Source organism: Stenella coeruleoalba (assembly GCF_951394435.1).
Source record: "Stenella coeruleoalba genome assembly, chromosome: 1".
NCBI lineage: Eukaryota > Metazoa > Chordata > Mammalia > Artiodactyla > Delphinidae > Stenella > Stenella coeruleoalba.
The window spans coordinates 29295235-29322910 of NC_137169.1; the positions used below are offsets into that span (position 1 = coordinate 29295235).

Here is a 27676-nt window from a genome sequence, read left to right on the forward strand (position 1 = left end):
CATATCAGTGTATTTACAGAGAAGGGCTCAGCTCCTGAAGGCAGATGAGAAAGCAAATGTGGTACTAAAATGTGACGCAATTAGCAAAGCAGGACCTGGCTTCCTCTGGGTCCTCCCAGGACTGAAAATGCCCTGGGCCCCACTGACAGAGGCACTGAGGCAGGGTTCAGAGCATTGACCTTGAGTTAGAAGTAACCAAGGCCTAACCTGACTCTGCTTCCTACCAGCTGGTGACCTTGGGTCAGAGACTTAGCACTGACGTCACCTCTAAGATAGAGCTCATGAAGGAATCCATCCCAAAGAGCATTGAGAGGAAGAAATAAGAGAGTGAGTGAACATCAAGGGCTGAGCACAGTGCCTGCCTCCAGCTAAGTGGCCAATGACAGGCGGAGATGCTGGAGACCCCTGGTCCAGGGCCCGCAAGTTCTCTCCTGCTGGCCCCAGACCCCCTCGGCTAAGACACGGTGGTCTATCAGCCTCTGCTCATTTCTCTTGGCTCCAACCCCAGCTCAGACCAAACCTTCCCAGTGGGACAGGGGCTTCTCAGTCAATCCAGCCCTTTTCTGAGCTTTCAGGTTGCCCTGTCCTCCTGCTTGGATCCCCCTCTCCTGTGCTTTCTTCATCTTTGGTTCAGCTCGAACCTGTACCCAAACTCCCTGCCCTTGTGCATCAGCTTCTGACTCAGTGCTGGGTTCTCAGCATCTCCTAGTGTTTGCGTCTCCCACACCCGGGTCCGGGGATGCGGAATTCACATTCTACCTGTCTGAGGCCTGGGAGCCCTGGCTGCTGGTTTTCTTAGATGGAGACCTTGGGCATCGGAGCTAGAGAGCATCCCCATTCCGAGATCTTCAGGCTCAACCCTCTCATTGTGCAGAGGGGCACACCGGGTGCCTGGACAGGGAGGGACATTCCCCAGGCCCTGCAAAGTGCCGGAGCCTTGGCTTCCTCTGTTGAAGGCGGGAGGCATAGCTCTGGGGTTAGACAGGGAGGATACCTGAGTGGGCCTTAGAATTCCTGGAGGAACTTCCCAGGGAACTAAGGGCTCCGTTGACTCTTCGGGGCCCCCGTCTCCAATAACTCGCTCTCCTGGTGATGTAAGTAGGGAGCTCTGCCTTCATTATCCCAGTTAACGTGCAAGGAGATAAAAACACTTCACTCCTTTGACGTGGTTTCTGTGCTGTTTCGCTTTTACAATCATTCCCTTTAGTGCGTTTAGTTTTAAGCTCCTCAAATCCTGTTTAAGTACATGGGGACAAGGTGTCCATGAATGAAGCAATAAATAGAGAAGTAGGAAGGGCTGTGAGTTTGCTCTTCGTCCCCGCTTTGCCTCCCTCTCTCCCTAAAGCTCATCCCAAATGCACTGACCAAATGCCACACCAGCTATTGGACAGTCCCCCGGCAGGGGATCAAAGTTCACCTGAGGCCTCACAGCTCAGTGTCTGGGCAGGAGGCCTGTCTCGCTGCTCAGCTGGGGTCAGCCCCAGGTCATGACCAGCTCCAGGCCACCCGGGACCACCTTAGATCGCATTTCCTGGACTCCCACTTGATATTTGTCTTGGTCAGATTCTCTAGAAGCAGAGCTGGAGATGGGGACTTGAGTGCCCATAATGTGTTGAGAGGATGCTCTCCAGAGAAGGGGGATGAGGAAGCAGGATGAAGCAGGGGCAAGGTCATGGTCTCAGCAGGAGTCTAGCTTCATGCTGGTCCTACTGCCAAGCTCTGGAGCATAGATAGCACCATGGAGTCAGTCCCGTCTTAAGGAAACAGGGAGACCTTTTGTACGTCCACATTGCAGATCATTGGTTGTGAGCTGCCCCAGGTGCCAGGAGATGGGAAACATAACCTCACGGGTAAGAAGGCATCTGAGAATGGAGCAGCTGGGAGCCATCACCAGCCAACACTCACAGAGGCAGAGGAATGGGTGTACCATCCAGGCAAAGGCGATGTGGGTGGAGAACCTACTTTGCCCACTATTCTGGCCCAGCATCTCCAGGACGGGCCTTTGTCTCCCTCTATCTAGGCTTCCACCCACCCCTGATGGAGGCCTTGCTGTGGGCCAAGCCCTGTACTGAACATGTCACATCCATCTCACTGCATTTTTACGAAAAGCTCATAGTCAGGGCTTCTGAGCACTTGTTTACCACGGAGGATCAGAGAGGTTGAGCAATTATTCCAAGGTCACACAACTGTCGGGTGGCAGAACCAGGAGTCAAATCTAATTTCCAAAGACTATACTGGCACTGTGTTCTGGCCCCTGGATTTGTCAGGCCTGCTGGATTCCACTTTGGGGAACCTTCATTGTCTCCTGCAGCCCAACAGTTTAGCATCTTTTAACGAGTTTCCCCTCTGGACTGCTGGCTCTACTTCACACATCATCTGCTCACTTCTGGCTTCTGGTTCCCTGCCCTTCACCCCAGGCAGCCTCACATATCTGCCTGCTGATCCTATCTCCACTACCTTCAGAGGCCTGAGTTCTGCCAGGAGCTGGAAGTATCTGACTTGCCCACAAACGACATAACACTAGAGAGGGATGTGGTTCTGCCACCACTGTCTTTGCTGACACCTCCATTGACGTAGATCTTCCTAAAGACAACAGACATTTATCCCTGGCAGTCAGAGGCACACTTGTAATCAGATGCTGGAGGCCTGAATTCGGGACTGTCAACAAATGGACGAGGGCTCTTCAGTCAGTGGAAAAGGGGCTGGGGAGTGGGTTGGGGAGGGCTTCAGAAATAGCCTGTCCTCTGCAAGAATCACCTCCCCCTGGGCCAGGGCTGGCCTTTGGCCGGAGGGGCACAGGGTGGCCTGAAGCACACATGACAGAAATCAAGGAGGGAAGAGGAAAATCTTGTGGAGTAGGGCTGGCCCTGGGTCTAGGGAAACAAACTTGGATATGGTTGCAGGAAAGGGAGAATAACAATTAAGGATGATGGAAGATATTACTGGAGTTCACCGGTTTCCAGTCCTTTTCTCCATCCTGGGTACATGGGAGACACACTCCAACCCATTATGGCAGTTAGGTAGAATCTAGTTCTGATTGTTCTAGTCTAGGAAATGTGAGAGGACTTAATACATGTTACTTCTAGGCTGAGGCAGTAAAAGGCACTCATATGATGCTTCAGTCCATTTATTTCTTTGCTGAGGTGATAACAGAGAAGGTCTCACATTGAGATGCTGGAGCCTCACGATGGAAGCAGCCTGGATCACCAATTTTCACCACGAGGGACAGTCATCCCAGGTGGTTGCCAGCCATGGAGAAATAAATGTACATGAGAAATAAACAGAATTGTGTTAAGCCGTCAAGACGTGGGACTGTTTGTTGTTGTAGCTTAACCTAGCCTAGCCTGACTAATTGCAGTTTCTTGTTCACCTACTGTGTGCCAAGGATTGTGGTAAGTGCTTTACATCATCTCACAAAATCCTTGCAACCCCACTTCCAGGAAGGACCTATTATTAACTACATTTTACAGATGAGGAAACTGAGGCTTAGAGGGATTAAGTAACTTCCACAAGTTATCACACAGCTAGTAGGTGGCAGAGTTGGAAGGCAAGCCCAGATCTGTCTGATTCCAGAGCTGGAATTCTTAACACACAAATTCCAGAGAGGTCACCTTAGTTTTTCTGCCCTTATTGGGATCTAGGCACCAGGGCTTGGTAGGACCCAGGGGAGCATTTGAAAGCTGTCTCCAGAGAGTCCCAGACATTGGTGGAGTCCCTAAATGGTCAGTCAAGGGCCACAGGCACACTGTGCTCCCATGGAGCTCACAGCCTGGTGGGAACCAGCCAAGCAAAAGTGTGGACGTTAGAATGAGTGTTGTGTGTGCGTGTGTGTGTGTGTATGTGCATGTGTGCGCATGCATGAGGGAGGGATGGGATGGGTTCAGTGAGGAGGCTGGACTGGCTAGGGGGACACTGTGCTGATGGGGAGGGAGGAGATCACATGGAATCCCCCTGGCTCCTACTGGGGAGGTGCTGGGTTTACTGGGGGCTATGAGTCTGCCCTCTACCCATCAATCCTTCCCAAGGGGACCCTGGTCTCCCTGACCTGTTGAGGAGACAGGGGACTGTATCAGTATACCTCTTCCTGCTTCTCAGGTTATAGAGTGGGGCTAGTGACCCCAGGAAGCAGAGTGATGAACCCATTTGTGGATTGCAGTCCTATCTACACTCTCAGAAGGCAGTGAGCAGTGATATTTGGCTCAGTTCTGGCTTTTGCAGGGTCATGAATGGAGTCCTGAGCTGGGGATAGGATGGTAGGTAGAACAGAAAGAGGCTGACAGATGTGGGTTCAAATCCAGCTTTTACCACTTGCTCCTGAGTGACCTGAACACGTCTCTTTACTTCAATATCTTCATCTGATAAATAGGAACCGTCACATTTCCCTTGAAGGCCACTTGTGAGGACTAAACGGCCTGCAATAGGTTTCTTTCCCTCCTTTCCCTCCCACCCTTTCAGAAATGCTTCCCCCAGCAGTCCCTGGATGACAGAGGCCATCTCCCTCTGGCTAGGGAGCTCTCCTCGGACCCTGCTCTGGACCCACGGAGGAGGCCTGCCCGAGAGGGCCGCCTGAGACCCAGCTGTGGGTGGCCCTGCCCTCATCCAGAAAGAAAAGATCAGCTTGAACCAGAAACTCCCCAACTGCTCCCAGCAGCGCGTCCCTGGAGGGAGTTTGCAGGCAGAGTAATGTATGGCCCCATTTTTAGACGTTGCCGCATTCCATTTGCCGGAGATCTGTGTTTTATTGCCGTATCAGTGTTTCTAAATTGCACTATATTTTCTTAGCTTGATGGGAATTTACAGCACCTGGATTGGAGCGAAATTGGGCTCTTCCCGCAGCTCGGAAATCACGGGGTCGATTGCTATGGCTGTTGCCTCCCCCTCGGACTGTTTCTGCTAATTATTCATATTAAGAAGAATCCGAATCTGAGAAAGGACGCCCAGGAGGCCCACTTGGCGAGACGTTCGCGAAGGCTGAGAGGTCTGTGGCTGCTCCCTATGGAGACCCAGGCCGCCCAGGACAAGGCAGGAGGGCTGTGGCGTGGGGCGCTGAGGCAGAGATGAATTCCAGGCTGGGGAGCAGCCAGCCTCGGGCCTGGAGTGTCCTGGGGAGCACTACACGTTAGGTTGACCACCAGAGTAACAGAAGGAATAATGTTGCACTTTTGGATATCCCTTCAGTGGCCTCAAAGTACTTCCATGTCTTCCTAATTCTCCTGTGAGGAAAAGAGAACAGGGACCATCAACCTCATTTTACAGGTGAGAAAACTGAGGGCGTAGGGGACCAAAGCACAAGGTAGAGGGATTAGAACCCAGGACTGTCTGGCTCCAACCTGGTGTTTCCTCCCTCCCCCACACACTTTGTAGGGTTTGGTTCCCTCTCCATTTTCACACTGGCGACCTGGAAGGGGTGCTCTCATTTACAGAGCCCTCGCTGTGTGACAGTCACCGAGTTGAAGGTTCCCGGCATCGTCTCATTTAACCCTCCTAGAGGTGGGTATGACGTAATCCATTTTACAGAGTAGCTTCAGGATGTTAAGCCACTTGTGCAAGGTCACACCGGGACTCCTAAGTGGCAAAGCTGAGATTCAGTCCCAGGAATATCTAATTCCAAAGCCCGTTCTTAGCCACCTTGTTCCACTGTTCCCAGGAACACCAGCGAATCCAACTTCTGCTGATGCAGGAATGAGCGGCCCCAACCATGGGGTGGGAATCCTGGTGCATTCTGGGAGTCAGATGGTGCCTGTCTGGTGCTGCCATTCAGCAGGGTGCGACTTACACGGGGAAAGCCAGGGTGCTCAGACTGCACCCTGCATTTGAAATTCACAGTTTCCCCAGCTCCAGCCTCCCAGGAGGCTGCAGTCCCACCCAGGGTGCTGGGCAGGGAGAGGAGGCAGTCACGAGGACCCAGCTGGGGACCGCAGGAAGTCCTGGCCTGTCCCTCTGGCAGGTCCTGGCAGTTTATCTCACTTGGCAGTGATCCTCCGTCTAAAAGCACGTCTGACGTTTTTGCAATAAAGTTAATGGACGTCTCCATCTTAGAGCAGCTGAATTCTCTTGCAGCAGATGTTGAGGGTTATGGATGCTCTAATTAGGAAGCTGCCTTTGGCACTGAGGGAAGGAGGGGAGTCTTTGTGACGTTGGCTGCCCCGTGAAGCCCCCCTGCCAAACTGCTTTCCCGTAGCTTGCCAGGGCAGACCTGCTGCAGCAGAGAAGAGAGATGTTCCTCTCTGCCCGCACCTCCCACTTCCCTTCCAGCACCAACCTCACCTCCAGAAGGGCTCCCAAGGTTGGGCCACGGACTCCGAAGTCTGAGCCACCACCAACAGGGTTTAGTGTTGCAATCAAATAAAACTTACACCCAAGTTAATCTGACACGTTTATTGATGTGCATAATTGTTATTGGACTGCACTGCAATTAGGCATAAATGGTAGGTCGTTCCTGTGAGTGGCTGTAATTAGTAATTCTCGTTTTTGGCCCAATCAAGTTTGGATTTTTGTTTTTTTCTATAAGCATGGAAGTTCCCCAGTGTCTGTAAACAACATTGATTATTGACAGTGTTCTGATTCACGCATTCATTTAGTCATTCACTCATTTATCAAATCTTTGACATGGAGGTCCCAGCTGGAATGCCTCATTTTCATGCTGATGCTGGGTAATTGTGGGTGAGTTATTCTACTTCTCTTAGCCTCAGTTTCCACATCTGTGAAATGGGGACAATAGCCCCTAGCTCATAGGATTATGGTGAGAATTCTGTGAGATGAGGTATGCAAAGTGCTAAGCACTGTCCTAGGTCTAGAGTTGTTGCTCAAGTAGCTAGAATGTATTATTATTATTGTTATTATTATTTTATTATTAATGAGAACTTCTCCTGGAAAAGAAAGAGCGGAGCACCAAGAGCTCTTAACCTTTGGTCCTCAGATGAGAGGGTGATTCTGAGGGCAGAGGGGACCTGTCCCTTGGACTTTGCAGGGGACTGGAGGTCAGGGTGATGCAAGAGGTCACAGAGCCAGTGACATTTGGGTTATGGCAACTGCTGTGACCTTCTTCCCCCCACACCCCCTTCAGGTGAGTGGGGCTGGGAAGCTTCTGATTTTTCACATCTTTCATCTCATCGCTGCCCAGCTCTAAGGAAATACGGGGGTGAGTTAGACCACCTCATAGAGGGAAGTGCCCATATAGGGCAGAAGGCTCTTATTAAATGCTTGACCTGCTCCTGTCCCTGAAGATGCCTTATCAGACTTGAGAGAGTTCCAGAGGCTGAATTAGGCAGAAGGAGGGGAAGCTGGCTCTCATAGTATACTAAAAGTAAAGGCTTTGGGCCAGAGGGACTGGACAGAGGACAGACATTCTCGGAGGAAAACCTCTCCACATCTAGGAGCCTTTGGACTCACTGGGGAAGACATGAGCTTCGCCGACACACCTCACTGGGAGAAAATGTGTGAGGGAGGCTCAGAGGGCCAGGAGGTAGTGAGGCACTGGAGGCTCCTTGAGCCGGGGAGGCAGATAGCCCTGGAGCGTGGGCAAGTAATGTGGCTTCTCTGAACCTCAGGCTGTTCATCTCTAAAATGGGGTCATAGCAGATGCTGTCCGTGTCTTACACATATCTCCTGCCCTTACCACTTCTGCACAAGCCCCCCAGTTTCCTACTGCCACCACCTGCATTGCTTTCCCTGAGGCTTTATGCTACCCCAGAGCCCACCTTGCACCTGTGGCGTGCCAGAAGCACGTGGGATTGCCAACCTCCAGAGAGCAGCCTAGACCAAAGCTCTCTCCCCCTTGAATGGGAAACTGAGTTGCTTATTATATGCTGTTCCCAGAAGTCCCTGGGGGGATGGAGTCCCAGTTGCTTCCCATCTTTTCCCTTGCATCCTGCTGGGTACTGGCAACTCTGTCTTCAAGGAGCTCCAGCTACTGAGGAATTGGGGACAGAGGCCTGGGCCAGGCTGAGCTGACACTTAGGTCTTTGGAAATAAAGGACCAGGGCCCTCCTGTGACAGAGGCAGGACCTGGGGGCTTCTCTGGCAGGAAGTCCTGTGCTCCAGGGCGGGGCAGCTGCTCCGGAAGGCATCTCCACAGGGCCTCCTCTTCCCAGATCCCGTCTGGAGGCTGAGGCAGGCACTAATCCCCTAGGGGGAGCTGGTCCCAGCATAGGCCACCCTGCAGAAAGGCTTCATCAGTGGCCTCATTTGCATAAGATAATGAAACTGCAGTAAAAATAGTACAAGAAAAAATGGCCTGGCAACTTTGTTTCCATAATGACAGATGCTTTTTAAACACTCAGCTTCTGTTTCCCAAGGAAGCACCATCAGGGCCCCAGGGGAGCCGCGTGCCCTGGCCCAGCCTGATTCTTGGAATGGCAACCTGCAGCTCCAGGCGTGCCCTGACCTCCCGCTGCTCCAAGCTCACTCCAGATAGACTTGGGGGTGGGGGGAGATGAGGGAGCCGGGGAAACTGACAGAAGGGCAGAGAAGGACCCTCCCGAATAGTAGTAAGCCTGATGTCTCACACTTAACTTGTGCTTTCATAGGAAGATTTTTCTTTTATTCTCACATGAGCTCCCTGAGGCAGTCAAAATGGGCATCCCCACAGCACAGATGAGAAGCTAAGTCTTATGAATGATCCAAGGTCACCTGGTTAAATTAGGTGGGCAGAAGGGCCTTGAAGCTTGTCCCTGATTTTTTTTTTTTTTTGGAATTACTCCTTTATTTAGTGCCCTGGAGGTTTTTATACCCTGGGACTTTGCACATGTTAAGACTCAGAAGAGGTGAAAAGTATACGTTTCTTTAAAGATGAGGAAGGGCCCATAGGTGAAGGAGACTTCTTTTTCAGATTCTTTCTCAGGCAGTTCAGACTTAGGGAAGAATACAGATGGAAGTTTAAGATCTTCCAACGGATTCCCTTGAAACTATCACGGCTTCCTTAGTCACTGAAAAATCTTCATGATTCAGGCCAGAGCTTTAAGACCATTGCTCTCTAGCAGTTAGTACATTCCTGTGTTTGCTAATTACTCCAAAAGGAGTAAATGAGTGCCTATATTAACTAGAACCATGGAATGGAAGTGTTACTACTAGAATCCTTGGGTTGGTAAGTCATCGTCATCAGGGTGGGTTGGTTTAACTCAAGTGGTTACTCCGTCCCATTGGATTGCTGTTCCTGATTCTGAAATGAATGATCAGAGGCCCTTGCCACAGGAGATTGCAGGAGAGAGGGCATGTCCCTGACCTGGAGGCTGGTGGGGACCTGTGGGAGGTCAAAGCCAGCTCAACGGCTCTCAGACCTCTGTGCTCTGGAAAGGGTGAGACAGCCAAGGTCAAAGGGAAGGGAGCCCTTGACATTGAGGGTGCAGTTATCGGGGATGGGACTTCCCCAGACCTAGAGGCCAAAAAGGAGCCTAACCAGAATCTGCTCCAGAACCATCTTGGCCTATCAGCTGCAAGCCACCTGGGCTTCATGACTGCCTGGGGAGCAGAAATGACAACCACCACAGTAATGATGATGGTGATGAATAAAACAAGGGAAAAGGGGCTTGTTCCACAGCTCAGAGGGAAGTCTCTAGTCTAGTCCCACTTGGTTGGAGGTGGGGAGGTGCCTTGACACACCATCACCTTCCCTGTAAGTGTTCAGGACCGAGCCCTGATTTCCTGATTCAATAAAAGAGGGCTTGGCCACGTGGGCTCTGAGCAAATTCTCAGGTTACAGATGGCTCTTCACTCGTGCAAGATGGCCAGGAGGCGTCACCTGGCTGCTAAGGAAGCTGTCCTTATGGAGTTGCTGAGAAGGATGTCTAGTGGGGTGCACGTGCCCAGGTCTATACTGGCCTCATGCAGGTAGAGAATGGGGTCCACTCCCTGGAATTGTCTGGGACTGGCAACCTGGGGGTCCCTCCACGTCTGACTCCATTTCTGTCTGGCAATCCCTCCCCAGGTTTCTTCCTCCAGCCTGTGGAATCTTGAGCCTAATTTGGGAAGTGGTGGAGGGAGAATGGGATCCTATGTCCTTCCAGATGCTTTGGGTCTTACACCAGAACCCAGATCTTTGAACTTAAAACCTATTTGCCCATCTTTGATTTCTCTGTGCCTTTGCCACTCTAACTCTTGGAATATTGGGGAGGGGTCCAGTTATTCGTTACTTTCCCTCCACGATAAAAGCTGCCATCGGTTGAGCTGTACCAGTGCAAGGCAGCTACAGTGTCATTGAATCCCTACAACAGCCCTCTGAGATGGGTCTTAGCCTCTCTTCTGCAGGCGAGGAAACTGAAGCTTGAAGAAGACACAGCAACGGACAGAGCCTAGCAAGTTCAGCTCCCACGTCCCTGATTGTACTGCTTGGTGGGGCTTGTCATCAGGCCTAGAGAGGGGCCCTGAGTGATCTGGTGTCCCCTCCAGCCTAGATATTCTAGGGCTTGATGAGAGGGAGGAAGAGGGCGGTGCAGTGGTAGGACTGAATTAATAAGCATTTCCGATGAGGCGAGTGAAGGGTTAAAAGGGGGCGGGTCCAGCTCTGTGCTGCTTTAGAATGGGGTGGGTGGGCCTGGGTCTTCACAGCTTGGAGCAGGAGGGTGTCCTGAGGCCATGCTGCACACTGCTCCCCTCTAGGGCTTGGCTACTCTCTGTGCGGGCGGGCGAAGGACCAGCAGCCCAGGCCTCACCAGGGAGCTTGTCAGCAGTGCAAACTCTCAGGCTTGTCCCAGACCCACTGAGCCAGAGCCTTAGGTTTAACAAGATCCCCGGGGCATGTGTATGCTTAAGTGTGAGAAGTGCGGGTCTCGAGCCAGTTCTCAGATACACCCCTTTGCTGAGAATGTCCCCATCCAGCGCCCTCTGCTGAAGGCGTGGCAGGTGATTTGGAATTGGGACATTTTCATACTAGGTCATTGCTGTTGGGCCCTGGAGCAGGGGGGACTTGAAACCAGATCTGGGGTGGCTAGTTACTGCCGTGAACAAGGAAAAGGGTTGGTGGGGGCGGGGAGAAAGAGAGAGAGAGAGAGAGAGAGAGAGAGAGAGAGAGAGAGAGAGAGAAAGGGAGGGAGAAAGAGAGAGAGGAGCTTGGCTGTGCTTCCAGCAGACCCCATATAATGAAGTCTCTTTGCTCTGGTTGGAGAAGTTCTCTGTTCTTGCCGCAATGATCCCTGACTGAGGAACCTTCTTGAAGGTTTTTCTCCTGGGGGCTCAGTGCATTGGAACTAGGAGCCAGTGTCCTGGTGCCTGGAGATGGAAGGAGCACGAAGGGCATTGATCAAGGAGAGGCAGAGGCAGAAATAGCCCTGCTAACAGCAGCTGGGGACCGAGCCACACCAGCCACCTGGCTGCGCTCCCCCATCCCCCTCCCCCGGCCAAGGCCTGGCCTCCTAATTGCCTTCCCCTCCCTTCTTTGCCATCCCTCCTTCAAGAGGCAGCAGAGAAGGGAGGAGCTTCACATCTTGAGGGGGAATGTCCTGGGAGGAGCAGAATGGAGAGTGGAGAGGGTCAAATAGCCCCTTTTTGTATTCCAGCTCTGCATGTGGAAAGCCACGCTGACTAGCTGTGTGACTTTGGGCAAGTCCATTCACTTCTCTGATCCTCTGCTTCCCTAATTGTAAAATGGGATATAACAGTGTCTCCTTCAGAGGGTCGTTGTTCAGTCCGTGGGAAGCGCGTATAAAGTGCTGGCAGTGATGCTTGGCGGGTACTGAGTGCCTGCTGAAGTGGGCTCCATTTCCTTCCTTGGGGCAGGAGCAAGGAGCGCCCCCTCTGTGGGCAGAGAGGCAGCACACCCTGCTCTTGGGGGTGGGAGAGAGGCAAGGCCCAGCATCACTTCCTTATCTCCTACAGACAGAGCTGTGGAGAGAGAGAGCTCAGTGCCAGCCAAGTGGAGATGGGCCGAGAGGTAGAGTCGGGGGCTTCCCAGAGAGGCTGCCCGATCCAGAGACAGAGCAGCCCCGCTATCCCAAGAGGCCTGGCTGACCCTGGTCCAGAGGCTGGAGTGTCACAGACAGGCTTCTGGGCCAGGCTCTGTGTCCCCCGAGGGAGGAGTCTTGCCTCACTGCTCACCACTCTACCCCCAGGGAGGGCTCAGCACATAGGTGCTAATTCTCCTTCTCCTCCTCCTTTTTCTTAATAAAAATTGCTGTCACTTGTTGGCTTATGATACGCCCAGCCCTATACTAAGTACTTAACTTGCTTTTTCTCATTTAACCCTTACAACCACTCCACGGGCGGGTGGTTTTCATGATCATGCATTTTAAAGACGAGGAAACTGAGGCTCAGGGATGTGAAGCTGCTTGTTCAAGGTTATACACGTAGTAGGTGGTAGAGCTGGGACTCAGACACAAGTTATTTAAGTCCTCAGATGATGGAATAGGAGGGTGTGTATTTTAGGAGGCCTGCCCAATCCATAGAGCTGTTTTTTGGAATTTTCCAGTCTTCTCAACTCTCTTAAAGCAAAGACCCTGAGTACCATGATGGTATTATGTGACCCCGCCCCCCCACCACCGCTGATTGGACTATGATTATGATGATGTCGTACATAGGGAAGCATGGAAGTTTCTGGATGCAAATTAGTCTCTGCCTATGAAATCTGTTTGCATGAGATTTGGAAGGCAGAAGTGAGGCAGAGCCCCTCTTCCCGCCCCCTTACGGGCTGTTTCAGACACGAGGTTTTTCCAGCGGCATCACTACCGTTTCCTGGGTGATGAGAAGCAATTGTGATGGGGATGGTGGTGGCCTCAACTTCTTGATCCAGGCTTTCTGAACCCTGGATTGTAGCTCTGGTGTGTTTTGCCTCCCAGTTCTAGTACCAGTCTCAGAGGGGGCCGCTCCCCTGGTGGGTCACTTCTGTACTGTTCTGGGAGCCACTGGAGGCCCATCTTGCTCCCTCATCTTTCATTGGTTTTGTAAATATCCATATCCAATCCCTTCCTGCTTAAAACGTCCTGCCCTGAACCCTTTACTATGTGTACGGTTTCCATCTCCTGAGAGTAACTGACCGAGCGCTTTCTCATTTCCAGTTTGAAAAAGCTCAGGCAAGAGCTCTGATTGGCCAAGTTTGGATAAGAGGCTCACCCAGCCTCCCCAACTGTTGCCAAAGGGACAGGGTCACACCAGGACCTGGCAGCTTCCAAGGTAGCTATGTGGATGGAGATGAGTTGGAGAGGAATGTGTCCAAGCGAAGGGAAGACAGAGGTCAGATGGTGTCAATATGGATGTCCCATGTCAGTATCTGCAATGGGAACCAGGAGCCTGGGCTGGAGCCATCCACCTGCTCGTCACCAGGGTCCCTTGCCCAGGACACAGTCAGCCCCGGTGAACGGCACAACTCAACTGGCAGCACTCTCTGGTTCTAAAGAGAGAAGAGAAGCAGAAAACACATCTCAAGGGATTCCTGTTTTCTAGAAACATTTCTTTATTTAAAATTTAAAACCATATTACTTCATACAGCAAACTGTGCACTTTGATATATCACAGTGTCTTAAAAAGGAAAATAATCGGATTTGTTTGGAAATTTATTTACATCAGCCTAGAATGATTGGCAAGTAACACAGTTACTATGAAACCCAAATTGTTACAAAATGTTTACAAAAAACTATATTCATAGAAATTCTGCATGTCCACAAAGGGCATCCCCTGAATGGCCCAGAGACCAGTGTGTGGGAACCATGTTGAGTGGTATTGGGAGGGGCGTCCAGGCACTCTGGTCTGGGTGGTGGGACAGTGGTCTCACACGGGGCTGCCTGGGGGCTCAGCTGAGGGGCTGGGAACCCAAGTCCCCATCGTGGGAGGCCCAGCCAGGAAGCTGGCCCAGGCAGAGGTGGGCTGGGGGCTTGGAGCACAGTGGCACGGGGGCCCCTGGAGCCTCTGATTCCTGTCCTGGAGCCAGGACAGACCCTTCCTCAGGGCGCCGGGTTCAGATGTGCTCTGGCCAGGGCCTCAGAGGCAGACCCAGAGTTAAGTGCAGACCAGTCTGGTGCATGGGGCCGAAGCAGAGAGCAGGCCGCTGACCACACGCAAGCCCACTCCAGACCATTTCTCTCCTGCGTGCTCCAGAGATGCTCTGACCTGTGATGCCACAGGACCACTAGCTAAAGGATTGGAATGAGAATAGATGGATCTGAGCGGGGCAGGGGTGGAGGCCTGCGGGTACTGCAGGGGCGGAGGGGGCACAAGCACCCTGCCAACTGCCCTGCAGGGGGAGGTGCAGCAGGGGAGAAGGCAGACAGATGGCATTGGGCTGTGCTCGGAGAGGAGTGCCTTCCTGGCTTCGCCTCTGTCACCCCATGTCACTGTTCTGCTCACATCTCTGGCTCCCCGGTCACTCCCTGACAGCTGACCTTGGGGTCAAATGGGGCTGGGGAGGTTGTCTGAGGTGGGACAAACTCTTGGCTGGAATTGCTGGGTCTATAGCTGCTGGAGGCCTCAGTTTTGATCTGTAAAAAAGAGACACACTGTGGGGTGATCTGAGGTCTGTTCTAGAAGACAGGGGAGGGGGATAAGGTCCATACCTAAGGGCACAGGGACATCAGACTGGCACGCTGGCAATGCCCAGGGGGCCATTCTCTTTAAAAAGGGTTTTCCTTAGCTGTGAGCTGTGCCTTTGCGTGTGGTTGAGAACGTGAGGCAGAGGCCTTTGCCACCTAGAATACTCCAGCCTTCTAGGGTATTTCAGGCAGAGCCTGACGCCTCCCTGGCGGCTGGGCAGGCAGGTACTGAGAGCTGGTCTAGGCAGTGGACCCCTCTTTCCCAGCCCTTCAGCTCCCTGGCAACTGCCCTGGGACCAGAGCTGTCATATCGACTCAGGACCCAAGCACTGGTGTGACGTTGCTCCCCAGACCCAGGTCCAGCTGTTCTGCCTCAGACCCTCTCAAATGCAGCCAAGGCCCCTGGGCCACTCCTGCCCATCCCCAGGAGGCACTGGCTGTGCATGGGCCATCTGCCGGCCCCTCTCCCTCGGGGTCTGCAGCTCTGATGTACGCAGGCCCTTCCCTTCCCCCACGGGGCTCTCCGCAGCCCCTGCCCCAGGTGGCGTCCATCCCACACGCCGCAGCTGCAGCCCCCATCTCTCACCTGGTCCCCACCCATACTGGCTGGGTTATGTACACTCTGTGTGCAGACGTGCGGGGAAGGGTGTGTATACACATGGGCTACAGGTCATATATACACTGTGCATATATATATACAGACAGCATATATATATATATCTTTTTACATTCATATATATAATGTATAGAACATTAACCTTCTATCAAAAACAGTTTTGTGACTTTCACGTATGGCCTCAGCGCTGAACTTCTAACTCCAGAGCAAAGCCAGGACTGGAATGAAGGCTCGGCTCAAACTGGCCCAGGGACAGAGGGCAGGGCCCTTCTACTGTGGCAAGCAGCTGGGCCCGCTCCAGATGTGTCCACCCAGGCTGGGACTGTTCCAGATGTGTCTATTCCAGAGGCCCGTCTACAGAGCTGGGCTCACTTCCTGCATCTGTCCACGGGGCCGGGCCCATCTCAGATGTTAAAAGTCCATATAGATGTTTGTCCAGACTGCAAGGCCCTTCCCAGCTGGCTATCCACACAGGACCACGGACGTGGGCCAGAATGGGTCTTACTTCCAGATGTTTGCACAGAGAGCTGGGAAGGGCTCGGGGAGGGGTGGGCTTCACACTGAGTGAGCAGCGTCCAGCCCACCCACACGCAGCAGGCCAGCAAGAAGATGGGGGAGGGAGCTTCCCACTGTTCCAGGTGGGCGCGTGCCTGCGTCTGACTTCTGACTTCCTGGAGTTTAAGGAAGGGAGTGACTTCCAACCATCTGGAGCCTTCACTCACCACTGCCACCCTCCTCCATCCACCACTGCCACCCTCCTCCATCCTGGCCCGGACCTGCCCTCCGCCGGGGCCCGGGGCCTTGCGGGGAGCCCGTGTGCTCAGCTAGCAGGGGCGGAGTCCTGGCTGTGGGGCGGTGGCTCCCACGCTTCAGAGATTCAGCGTCAGCTCCTCAGCCAAAGGGGCCTTACGCTTCTTGAGAGACACTCGAAGACACCTGAATGGTGACAAAACTCTCAGGGTTTTCTTAACTGTCCATAGAAGAGAGACCAATACAGGTCAAGGGGAGAGAGATAAGGAGCCCTCATGGCCCCAAACCCTATGATCTCAGCGGGTAGTGTGTGTCTTCACTGCTGCCCCTCAATATGGCCAGTTTGATCAGGTTGAGGGGAGGCACTGGCTTTTTGGGGTAGGGGATGGGGGTAGAAGGTAGGGGAGTCTTTTCTTCAGGGCCGGCATGCGGGGCCAGACAGGGACGGGCCAGCACCTGCTCGGGCCGGTCTCATCTTTGCTCCATCCAAACCAGTGTTGATGCCTCCCTCACTCCCAGCCACTGACCTCAGTGCCTCCGTGTGGGCGTGCTCCCCCTGCCCACGTGCACCTGCTGCGGCTCAGATCCTCGTCCGCGGGCAGGTGGGCCTGAACTTTAATTCCACATGACCCGCCTTGCTGGGAATAGCTCCCTGGCCCCCATCCCCAAGATGCAGTGGCACCTTCAGTACCCCGGGAGAGAGAGAGCTCACATGTGGGCAGAAACAGGCTCTGCTGCACTCTGAACGCTGGGCTGGTCTCAGAGACAAACAGGTCATCAGGCAGAGCTTGGACATTATCCACACACACGGACATAAGGCTTGAATGGGAGGCGAGATCAGGCCGCGTGTCCTCCCATCCCTGTGTAGGACTCGAGAAATCATTTCAGTCCCTTTCAGGGGATTTCCCAAATTGAACTGTGCCTCTGATTTCCAGCATTCTCTCCTCCTTCGATGGAGCTCTTCCTACCCACTCCACCTCCTTGTCGCCCTTCCCATCACAGTCTATCTATGTGCATAGCCTCAGAAGAAATGACACATTCATGGCATGTCACACACAAAAGCACACACACGTGTGTGTGATACGAACATGGATGTGGGCATGTGCTATGAAATTAGACCGGATAAAGAGAGCGGTTCATGTTTGTGGTTGGTGAGAAAAAATCGGCAGATGCCTTCATCAGAATCTGGTTATCTGGTAATTGCCAAAAAAATGTCATTTTCCCTTCAAACGGGCCACTCTACCAAGAGCAAAGGAGTCACTGGCCGTGAGTCCCTGCAGCGTTTCGCCTCCACTTGGCCGGTCTCCCCGTGCCCATGCCTATGTCATCTCGGCAAATCTTTGTGACAATGATCTCTCCACGACAGAAGTGTTTGCACACTCTGGTTCCCTGCCTTCCTGATTGTCCGTCTCTGCTCCTGCTGTGAGCTGGAACATATGCGTGCATTCGAACACACGTATGTGAGCGCACTCACACACGAACGCCAGTCCCATGTGACTTCTCACATACAACATGCATTGCCCTGTGCTACGTGTCTGTCTGGTTCCGCCCTCCACTGCACACACACATGCGCACGCACGCTCAAACATGGACCCCTTGATGACATGGCTTCTCCGTTTAAACATATTTGGCAATGTTTGCAGGTGTTATTCTGTTCTCCACCCTCTGCCATTTGGTGCACAAACGCACACACACACAAGCGTACACAGTCGTTCACGCATGCATACATATGTATACTCACCAGAACCCCATTATGACATGGCTTCTCCTGTTTTTACATGTATGGGGTCCTGCGGCTTGTCCAGATATTTGTCTCCCTCACCCCCAGTTCACACACATGCACACACACACGTCAGAACCCAAAGGATTCTCCTATTATTGCATGCCTGGACTCTGTCACCTGCCTAGTTTGCCCTTCATGCCCAACCCACAAAGATGAGACATACAAAGATACACATATATGCGCGCACACACACACAGACACACACACACTCCTACACCCAGGAGCTCACAACAGCATGGCTTTTCCTATCATGACGTGTGTTGGCTACATGGTATGTCCAGCCCTCTTCTCCCACCTCCAGTGCACAGAGCCTATTGGAGCCACTGTGATTCTGGGAACCAGTCGGTTTGGCCCTGCAGCTCAGTTTGGAGGAGGGACGGTATTTATCACAGGAGTCCACTGTGCTCTCCTGCTTTGGGAGTCCTGAGGGGAGTCAGAGATTACCCTTCACCCCAGCTGAGAAGGTTCTTGAGACCTAAATGTAGCTCTTCCCTAACCAGGGTCCCCAAGCAGAAACAGGAGAGTGGTGGAGGGGTGTGGCTGGTATCTCCTGGGTCCCTGTCCAGAGTCTCCAGGCCCCTTTCCGTTGCTCAAAACCTGCCCTCTGCCCTTGGCCACGGGCAGCCCTGCTGGCCCCATCGTGTTCTCTTTAAGGACACTTTGTTCCTATTCCCTCCATGTCTCATTCATCTCCCAGAATCTTAGAGTCACAGACCTGTAGGGTATCTGTCACAGCTAGCTGGAACCCACAGATCACCTGGTCAACCCCTCACTGTACCTCATCTCTGCTGAACCCCCAAACCCCACAAGGTCCCAACTACCCCAGACAAGAGACCAGGGGCCATAAGGGCCTTGTGTCTCTGTGTGGGGCCTTTGGTTAATTCTCCAGGAAGCAGCTTCTCCCTCCCCACCATGGGGTCCCCTATCAGGGAGGCTATTTTGCTCCTGAACACTTGCTTTTCCTGGGGAGCATCTTTAGGTTTGGCAAGTCCAGGAGGCCAGGTGTTCGTAAGGGCCCTTCTGGCTTTCCCCATCTACCCCAGAGTTAGCCTGTGCCATTGGACATGGTCCTCTTTGGAGGAGGGGTGATGACGTTCACTTCAATCTAGGCTACTTTCCTCCTTCCATGATGACAGGAGAAGGTCAAGGTCAACTGGCCAGGAATGGGGAGCTGCTGAAGGGTAGATGGCAAAGAGCTCAAGCTCCCTAATGCCACCAGGGTTTAGAAAACAGCTTGGTAACCAGCGAAGTACAATCTGCAGGCTCGAGGGCCTGAGGGATTTCCATGGAATCCACTGTTTCTCTGGGCTGCAAATACTGTCTCAGTCTCTAGGCATCCTTTGCAAGAGATTCAGGGGGTCTTCTTTCCTCTGGCCGGAATGTGGGGAAGAATTTGCTCTGACCACTCCTCCATTCCTAGAGACCTCCTAGAGGAGTAGGACCCATTGGGACATTGTCCAGAAGAATTCAAAATGGCGGTCTCTGCATATCCTCCTCTCCCCCAGCCTCCAGACTCCTCTTTTCCTCTATGGGGCTCTCTGCCTTCAACTTTGCCCAAACAGGGGCTTCCATGGGTGGTGTCAAGTCCAGGAGATCAGGACCACATAAGCAGCCCCTGGGGGATGAAGTCTTCCTTCTGCCCAGGCATGCGGGGTGGCCAATCCCCAACTTCAGCTCCCATTGGCAGCCAAACTATAAGATCCTCAAGGGACCCAAGGTTTGTGTCTCTGGTCTCACAGTCAAGTTGCAGGAGGCCTGGGCTCACGGGGAAGGAGTGGCAATACAAGAGCTGTTTCCCATTTTCTTTGGCCCCTGCAGGGCCATGGTAGAAACTTCTGACTGGAGAAGAGAGTCGAGGGGCAGATGAGTTTGGCCTGAGAGAGGCATGTGCTTCCTTTGGCCTTGGCTGTCTTGGCTGGCAGCTTTAGAAACCCATAGAAGAAACAAGAGGAGGGTGAAGCCCGAGCAGCTGGCCTGGGGGCCTGCTGGTTTCCTAGTAGGTAAGGGCAGAGGACTCCTGGCCCAACAGGCAGGCAGCAGCTCTGGTCCCCAAGCCCACTATGGGGACTGGGGATGTTCCTTCCAGTGTCCTTTGCTCTCCTCCGCCCTGCCTGCAGGCCTGTGGTCCCCGCCCCACCTGTGCCTAGGGGAACACGGGGGCCAGTGATGTGCTGCAGGTCATGCTGTCCTTGCCTGGAAGCCGGCGATCGTTGAACGTGTGCATGTTGATGACGGCGTCGGTCTTGACCATCATGGGAGGCTGCGGCTTGTGCTTGACCCGACGCTGGCAGGTAAGGGAGAAGCGGATCTCGTCGGCCATGGTACTGCAGAAGGAACGCTGGGGTGGGGGTACGGGGTGGGAGGGCAAGGGGCACATGGGTGAGGCCCGACCCTGCAACTCCAGCCAAGTCCCCCCCTTCCTCCCAGAGCCTGTGCTGAAGCTACCGGGTCTCCCTCACACATTTACCCCACCTGCCTCCTGCCCCTTGTAAGGTGATTATCTTGAGTAGCAGCCTACAGAACGTCACGTCCTTGTCTGGAGTCTAAGGTGGTATCATCTTAGCCCCATGTTACGGATGAGCCAACTGTGGCTCTGACTGGCATGCACATTCACGTTGGAGGAATGTACCCGCCTGACTTTTCTCCACTAGCTTCTGAAGGCAGGAACCAGCCAGTTTCATCCCTATGAGCCCGGCCCCCAGCTTTAGGCCTGGCTCAGAGTCAGTGCTTAAGAAACATTTGATGAATATATGGGTAACCTTGCTGGAAGGGCTTCCAACTGAGGGGAGGGTCACCGCGCTCCCACTCAGGGAAGTTCAGTACATATTTCTCAACTGGGAGGCAGGTCCCTGTAGGGCTGTGGGTGGCAGCGGCCTCTTCTGGCCTGGGTCCCTGTGGATATCCAAGAGGGACAGCTCAAGTGCAGCACTGCCCACAGGTATCTGATGACAGTGGCTCCTATGAGACCAGCTGCCAGAGGTTGTCCTGCAGCTTGTCGAGAAGGCAGTGGGGCTGGGAGGTCCGGGCATCAGCACTGAGACAGTTTGTAGGTAGGCTGTGTGGTGAAGGGGAAGGGGGACCTGGCTTTGAATTCTGTCCCTGCGTCTTACCAGCTGTGTGACCTTGCCAAGTGTCCCCTTGCTTCCCTACTAAATGCAGACATCGTCCCTCCTCGCCTCCCTTTCTTGCTTCTGAGACTATTTACTGAGACCCACTCTGTGCCAAGCACTGTTCCAGGTGATAGGCACACAGCAGTGAAAAAGACAGATAAGGTCCTAGCCCATGGTCTAGGAGCCCATGGTCTAATGATGGGACAGAAATAGATAATAAACTTGTGAACAAATAATTTCAGAGAGGGATAACTATTATTAAGAGAATAAAGCAGTGAAATGGGATAGAGTGGGGTGGGGAGGGGGGATAGGTGGGGAAGACCACTTGAGCTTCAGCTGAATGACCAAAAGACTCTAAGAATATGGAGCTCTGGGGGAAGAGCATTTCAGGTAGATGGAACAGCATGTGCAAAGGCCCTGAGGCAGAAGTGTGCTTGGTTAAGGACTAAAAATGTGGCCAATGTGTATGGAGCAGAGTAAGTGAGGGGGGAGGGTGGGAAGGAGGAGGTTGGAGACGTGGGCAAGGACCAGATCTCATAGGCTTTTCGGTGGAATTTGGAGCTCATTCCAATTGTAATGTAATTCTAATGGAACCCAAAGAATTTGATTGTTATTTTTAGATGTATCATAATTTTTTAAACCATTCCCTATTATTGGACATTTAGGTTTTTTTCACATTATAGTTAACACTTCAACAAACAACCTTGTCAATAAAATTGCACATGTCCTTGGCCACTTCCATTGGGTGCATTTCTAAAAGTAGAAACTGGGGCTTCCCTGGTGGTGCAGTGGTTGAGAGTCCGCCTGCCGAGGCAGGGGACACGGGTTCGTGCCCTGGTCCGGGAGGATCCCACATGCCGTGGAGCGGCTGGGCCCGTGAGCCATGGCTGCTGAGCCTGCGCGTCCGGAGCCTGTGCTCCGCAACGGGAGAGGCCACAGCAGTGAGAGGCCCGCGTACCGCAAAAAAAAAAAAAAGAAATTGGTCAAAAGCATGGCCACTTTTAAAGACTCTGGCCATACTACAAAGTTACCTTCCAGAAACTTACCCTCTTGGACTCCCCCCAGCAATATGGGAACATGTCCCTTTTCTTATACCCGTGTGAACTTGAACACCGAGAATTATCTTTGCCCCTCCTCTTTGCTAACTCAAGCGTCCTGATTATAAAGGACTCCATTTAATTTTGGATGGATGTGTAAGTGCATCTTATGCATATGACTTAACTGCAAACTCCTTCCACAGTTGCCCTGAATCTCTTTGAACTTTGCTGTGAGAGGAGCTTCCCCGCAGCCCAGTAGCCCTCAACTCAAGGTGCACATTTGAATCATGCCGTACACTTTAAGAAGCCTATTCCAGGCTCTACCACAGGCCAATTAAAACACAGTCTCCGGGAGTGAGGCCAGGGTATTAGCACTTAAAACACTTTCTCCCTGTGATTCCAATTTGCTACTGGGACCCAGAACCACTACCTAACCACAGTTGATGAATTAATCAGACAGGTTGAACCTAGAAAGCTTGGGCCGGCCCTCCTATCTCTTTATTTATTTATTTATTTTGGTTAAACTTTTGATTATGGAAATTTCCAAATATATGCAGAAGTGGAGAGAAGAGTATAATGAACCCCCTATGTAAGCATCACGAAGCTTCGACAATTACCCTGGAGGGGTTTATGCAAGGGAATGACACGGTTTGAATTAAGTTTTAAACAGGGCGCTGGCTGCTGTATGGAGAGCAGCTGATCGAGAGGAAAAGTGGAGGCAGGAAGGCCAGACTGGAGGCTGGTGCATGATCCAGCTGGACAGGATGGGTGTGGCCTGGTGTGGAGCTACACTGAGGGGAAAACATGCTCGGAGTCAGTGCAGAGGTGGGGCTGGCAGGGCTTCCTGGTGGACTGGATTCAGAGTGGGCTACGGTGGGGATGGGATCAGACACCACCTTGCACCTGGCACATAGGAGTTAGAAACCAGCGCAGACCCCGTTCCGTCTCCTTCCCTTCCCCGCGCAGGCCCCAGCTCCTGGGGGCTTACCTGCTCTCGCTCTGCTGTCTTGCGGAGCTTATATACAAACTCGCCCACAGCCACCAGCACAGACAGGACCAGCCCGGCGGCCAGGACGATGAAGATGCCCCCGATCTTCTGGATGCCCAGGGCGCTGGCCTCTTTGTTTTCCTCCTCGGGACACCCGCTGCCCCGCCACCACTTCTCCTTCAGGACGTGCAGCTTGTCCTCCTCCTGCAGCTGCAGGATGGCGATGGTGATCTTGTCCCGGTATGGGGAGCCTGAGCGGGGGAGAGAGGAACCTGGCTGTCAGCAGCCTTCAGTCCACCTGTGCGCCCCTGTCAGTACCCTGGTGGGTGCCAGACACCACCGCTGGGCCTCTCAGTACGCTCACCCAAAGGGGGACCCTAGTGCCAGGAGGCCCCTCTTGAAATCCACCTATGGTGTCTGGGTGGAAGGGTCCTGATTTGGGGTGCAGAGTCTCCATAGGCCTGCAGAGCATCTGGGCGGCATCAGCAGGGGTGAGGTCAGGGAGAGGAGGCGTGACCTCTGAATTGACCCCCCACCTTTGTGCCTGCCCAGGTCTCCTCTGCTCAGGCCAGGCCTGACCTCACAAGGCTTGTGTCTCTACCTTTCTGTTTCTGGGCTGAGGAAACAGCCCAGTGGGGTTTTAAGGCTCAGTGGGGTGACCTGGGAGAGGGAGCAGGGGGCCGTGTGTGCGCACGAGTGGATGCGGCGGTTTCGCTCACCCTTTGTCACCCGCCACCCTCCCGCCTGCAGCCCCACGCTCACCCATGGGCGTGCCAATGCCGTAGCCCTTGGAGTCGATGAGGCCCCCGATCTGGGTGAGGTTGCAGTTCCTCTGGGTGATGTACTCGATGGTGGTGGACTCCATGAGCAGCGCGTAGTCGGCTGTCAGCGCCCGCTGCACGCCCTCCTCGTTGTTCTTCACCAGCGCCGAGGGCTTACTGCTCATGAAGGCCCACATCTTCTCGAAAGTGGAGATCTTGGATTTCTGGGCCGTGGGGAGGGATGAGGGGTGGTGATGCACACACAGGTACTGAGCACACAGGGATCAAGCACAGCTCACCCCTTAGCGGGGCCCGGGTCACTGAACTTTGTTCACAGTCCTCAGAGCGAGGAGTGCGACCCACTGCGCAGATGTGGAAACTGAGGGCCTGGGCGGATAGGTCCCCAAACGCACAGCTGCTGAGTCATAAACCTGAGTCGAGCCAACCTACCCGAAAGCACTTGGCTCTTGGCCACGGCACGAGTATGTTTCAGGCTGTTCTTTTAAAAATTAATTTTCTCTCTCTAAGATTTATTGAACAATTAAACATGTGCAGGTCCCGTTCTAAGTGCTTTGCCTGTATTAACTCACGGATTCTTCCCAGCAATCATAGGGGGCAGGTACTGTCATTAGCCCCATTTTACAGATGAGAAAATTGAGTTTACCTGTGCCTCAATTTGCCTAATTTACTCAGACACAAAGTGGCAAAACCAGCTTCTAACCCAGGCCATCTGGCTCCACAGCCCATGCTCCTAACCATAGAGCTGCACTGCCTCGCAGAAGCCACTGTGAAGGTGCGGGGAGGGGCAGGGGCTGATGAGGGCAAAGCTCGGTGGATTCTGGGCCTCCCACTCCCACTTCAAGCAGGTTGCTCTATGTACCATGCTCCAGGGGAAGATTTGTCTGAGGCAAGTGCTCCTGTCTGTTCTCCTTCAAAACAGTAAAAGAGAAACAGGGGGCTTCCCTGGTGGCGCAGCGGTTGAGAGTCCGCCTGCCGATGCAGGGGATGCGGGTTCGTGCCCCGGTCTGGGAAGATGCCACATGACGCGGAGCGGCTGGGCCCGTGAGCCATGGCCGCTGAGCCTGCGCGTCCGGAGCCTGTGCTCCGCAACGGGAGAGGCCACGACAGTGAGAGGCCCGCGTACCGCAAAAAAAAAAAAAAAAAAGAGAAGCAGGGTGAGAATTGCAGAGAGGGGAGAAGAGTGGGGGCAGTCAGAGCAGGTGGTCCACAGACCCCCTCAGCCTCTCGTTCCAGAGCATCCTGGGCAGGACGCTGCTCCATGAATACGGAACCAGCATCCCTAAGATCAGGCCTGGTGGGTGGGCTGCTGCGCGTGCCCCGCCTGGCTGGGGAGACCCAGAGAGGGCCTGGGGCCAGGAGAGGGGGCCAAGGTTCCATGTTGCTTGCTGCCTGGGGAGACTGGACAGACCTGGGTGCGTGCACTCATGAGATTTCTTGGGAACTTAGTGCCTGCCGGCTGCCTGCTCCCAGCAGGGATCAGCCTTGCCTCTGCTGATCCCAGGGGAACAGGTGGCTCTGCAGGCCTCATTGTCCCTGGCTGTTTCCAAGTCTGGCTGTGCCTGTTTGTGATGTCAGCCTGTCTGACTGGCACCCGGCCCAGCTCCAGTGTGCGTGATGGCATGGGTGTGCTCAAACAGGCTGGCGCGGGGCTGCGGGCGGGGGGAGAAGCTGTGACTGCCAGGAGTGGCGGGGGGAGGGGGCTGGGAGGAAAGCGGACCTTCTCCTCTCCAGGTGTTTCCTAGCGCTAAGGGCTGTCCCCTCCAAGACTGGCTCCTGGAGACCCAAGCACGCCTCGGGGAGGAGGGAGCCCCGGAGCAGCAGGCAGCACCCCACTCGAGATTCCACCTGAGCCCCGAATCTCTTGAGTGCCAGGGATGCCCCCTTTGGGCACAGGGCCTGAGGGCGCCTTCATAGACGAGCAGCCACTCCCCTCCTGCAAATTTATCTGCCCCGAAGCTGAAGGCCTGGAAGGGCTCAGATGCCCAGAGCCCTCAGTGGGTTCCATCGGAGCAGCAAGCTGGCTGCCGCCCGCTCCTGCCGTCCTCAGCCTGTCCCACTATCAGCTATTCCTGCTCCCCGGCTATTCCATCCTCCCATGGCTCCCAGATTCTCCCCCCGTCCCCACTTAGCTACTCTTGCCCTTAAGAACATTCCTGATGTCCAGCTCTTCCAACTCTCCAGACATTTCTTATTTTCTAGATAATTTCTGATATCCAGACTGCCTTCTCCAGTTTCTCCCTTGGGTCCATTCTCACTCTGCTACTTTTCCCGCCCTGATTCTCTACAGTTGGAAGCTTTGAACTGGCTCCAATTATCCCCATCCCTGGGATTCATGCCCTGGTGTGATCCCTTACCCTTGAGTGTGGGCTGGGCTCAGTGACTTGCTTTTAACCCCCGCCCCCAGGAGTGATGGGATGTCATGCCTGAGATTAGGTTACAAGAGACTGTGACTTCTGTCTTGCTTCTGCTCTCTCTGGCTCCTCTGGCTTGCTGCTCTGATGGAAGCTGGCTGCCATGCTGTGAGCTGCCCCATGGAGAGGCCCACATAGCAAGGAACAGAGGGCAGCCTCCAGACGACAGTCAGTGGAGATGGAAACCCTCTGCCCAACAGCCCAGGGGGAACTGAATGCTGCCAACCACCACGTGAGTGAGCTTAGAAGTGGAGCCTGGAGATGACCACAGTGTTAGCCAGCACCCTGATCCCAGCCTGTCAGAGGCCCTGCACAGAGGACCCAGCTATGCCAAGCTGATTCCTGACCCACAGACTGTGAGGTCATAATGTTGTTGTTTTAAGACACTAAGTTTGCGGTAATTTGTTATGCAGCTATAGGTAACTGATACACTCTCTTACACACATACTGACGCAAGCTACTTTTATTCCCAAGATCGTTGCTTTTTCAGATGACCAGTTCCAACTCTCCTTCTAATCAGGTTATCCAAGTCCAATCATCACTGCTTGGCAGGGACACATGGCCTCAGACACTCTGCTCTCTTGGTTATTGTAACCAAATACTATTCTCCAATCAGTGGTTTCAGCACCTCAGCTCCTTTTCCATCCCAGTCTCTCCTGCTTTCCAAATTCTCCTTCTTCTACTAGAGGTGGGAATTAGGAGTGTAGGAGGCCATCAGGGCTCCTTTTACATCTCCTAATGCATGCAGGCATGCATGCATCCATCTATCCAGCCATCCATCTACCTATCCATCCACCCACCCATCCTCTCATTCATCATGTTCATGTTCTCACCCCTTCACTCACACACTATCTACACACTAATTTATTCAACTAACTATCCAACTATCCACCCAGCCTTTTACTTATCCATCCATCCTTACATCTCACCCATCTTACCCACTCATTCTCCGACACAACCAGCCATCAGTAACTTGAAAATGAACCACACAGGGAGCCGTGTCCCACTCCTTCTGTCTAGAAGAGGATGAGAACTTCTCCTCTTTCTGCAAACGCCTCCCTGCATCCTCTCCCCAACACCCCATTCCTTCTATACATAGGCATGCCTGACATCAAAATATATGCTCTTCCCAGTAACACCCCATCATAAATGGAGATAGAAATTTCCATTGGAGGCTGGCGAGGGAGAGGCTGGTATTGAGGCTGATGGGCTTTGAGGAGAGACACGTGAAAGCCTGAAGCAGGTGAAGGAATGGAATGGGGAAGATGGGTAAAGACACCAGAAAGCTTGGGCCAGTTAAGATGAAAAGTGACGATAGGGCGGGAAGCTGGCTGTGATGCTGATTTCAAGAGGTTCTGCTCTCCCAGCTCCAGTGTCAACTAATTCAGTACCTTCTTCACCTTTAGGCAGATGGGTCTGAAATCTTCTTCCCTAGAAAGGTGGCCCCTGTGTTTGTCTCATATCTTGGGATCCCCATTTTCAACAAAACCCACTGATAGTTTCTGATTCCCCTTAGGTTCTGTCCTTGAGTGATTCTGTGATTCTGAGAACATCCCTGAAAAGCTTCCCTGTGCACCTCTGAGGCAGGGAGGGATACAGCCAGGGCCCCTCCTGGAATCTCAGTCCCCTCTCCTATCTTCCTGGGCCTCGTCACAAGATGCCTGAGTTCCGTCACTGGCCTGAGTTACTTACCACCCCAAGGAATGGAGTCTCACGTACCTACGACTCTAATGCCATCCTCCCTGT

General features: G+C 53.3%; 1 protein-coding gene across 1 annotated transcript in view; it reads right to left on the reverse strand.

Moving 5' to 3' along the window:
- Nucleotides 1-13126: 13126 nt before the first annotated feature.
- The window catches only part of GRIK3 (glutamate ionotropic receptor kainate type subunit 3), a 238219-nt gene continuing 223669 nt past the window's right edge, over nucleotides 13127-27676 (reverse strand). The window contains exons 14-16 of the mRNA XM_079937389.1: nucleotides 23500-23722; nucleotides 22738-22988; nucleotides 13127-19940 (exon numbers count right to left, since the gene is read on the reverse strand). Coding sequence (XP_079793515.1) covers nucleotides 19746-19940; nucleotides 22738-22988; nucleotides 23500-23722 — 669 coding nt within the window. The 3' untranslated portion in view covers nucleotides 13127-19745. The remainder of the gene's footprint in view (nucleotides 19941-22737; nucleotides 22989-23499; nucleotides 23723-27676) is intronic.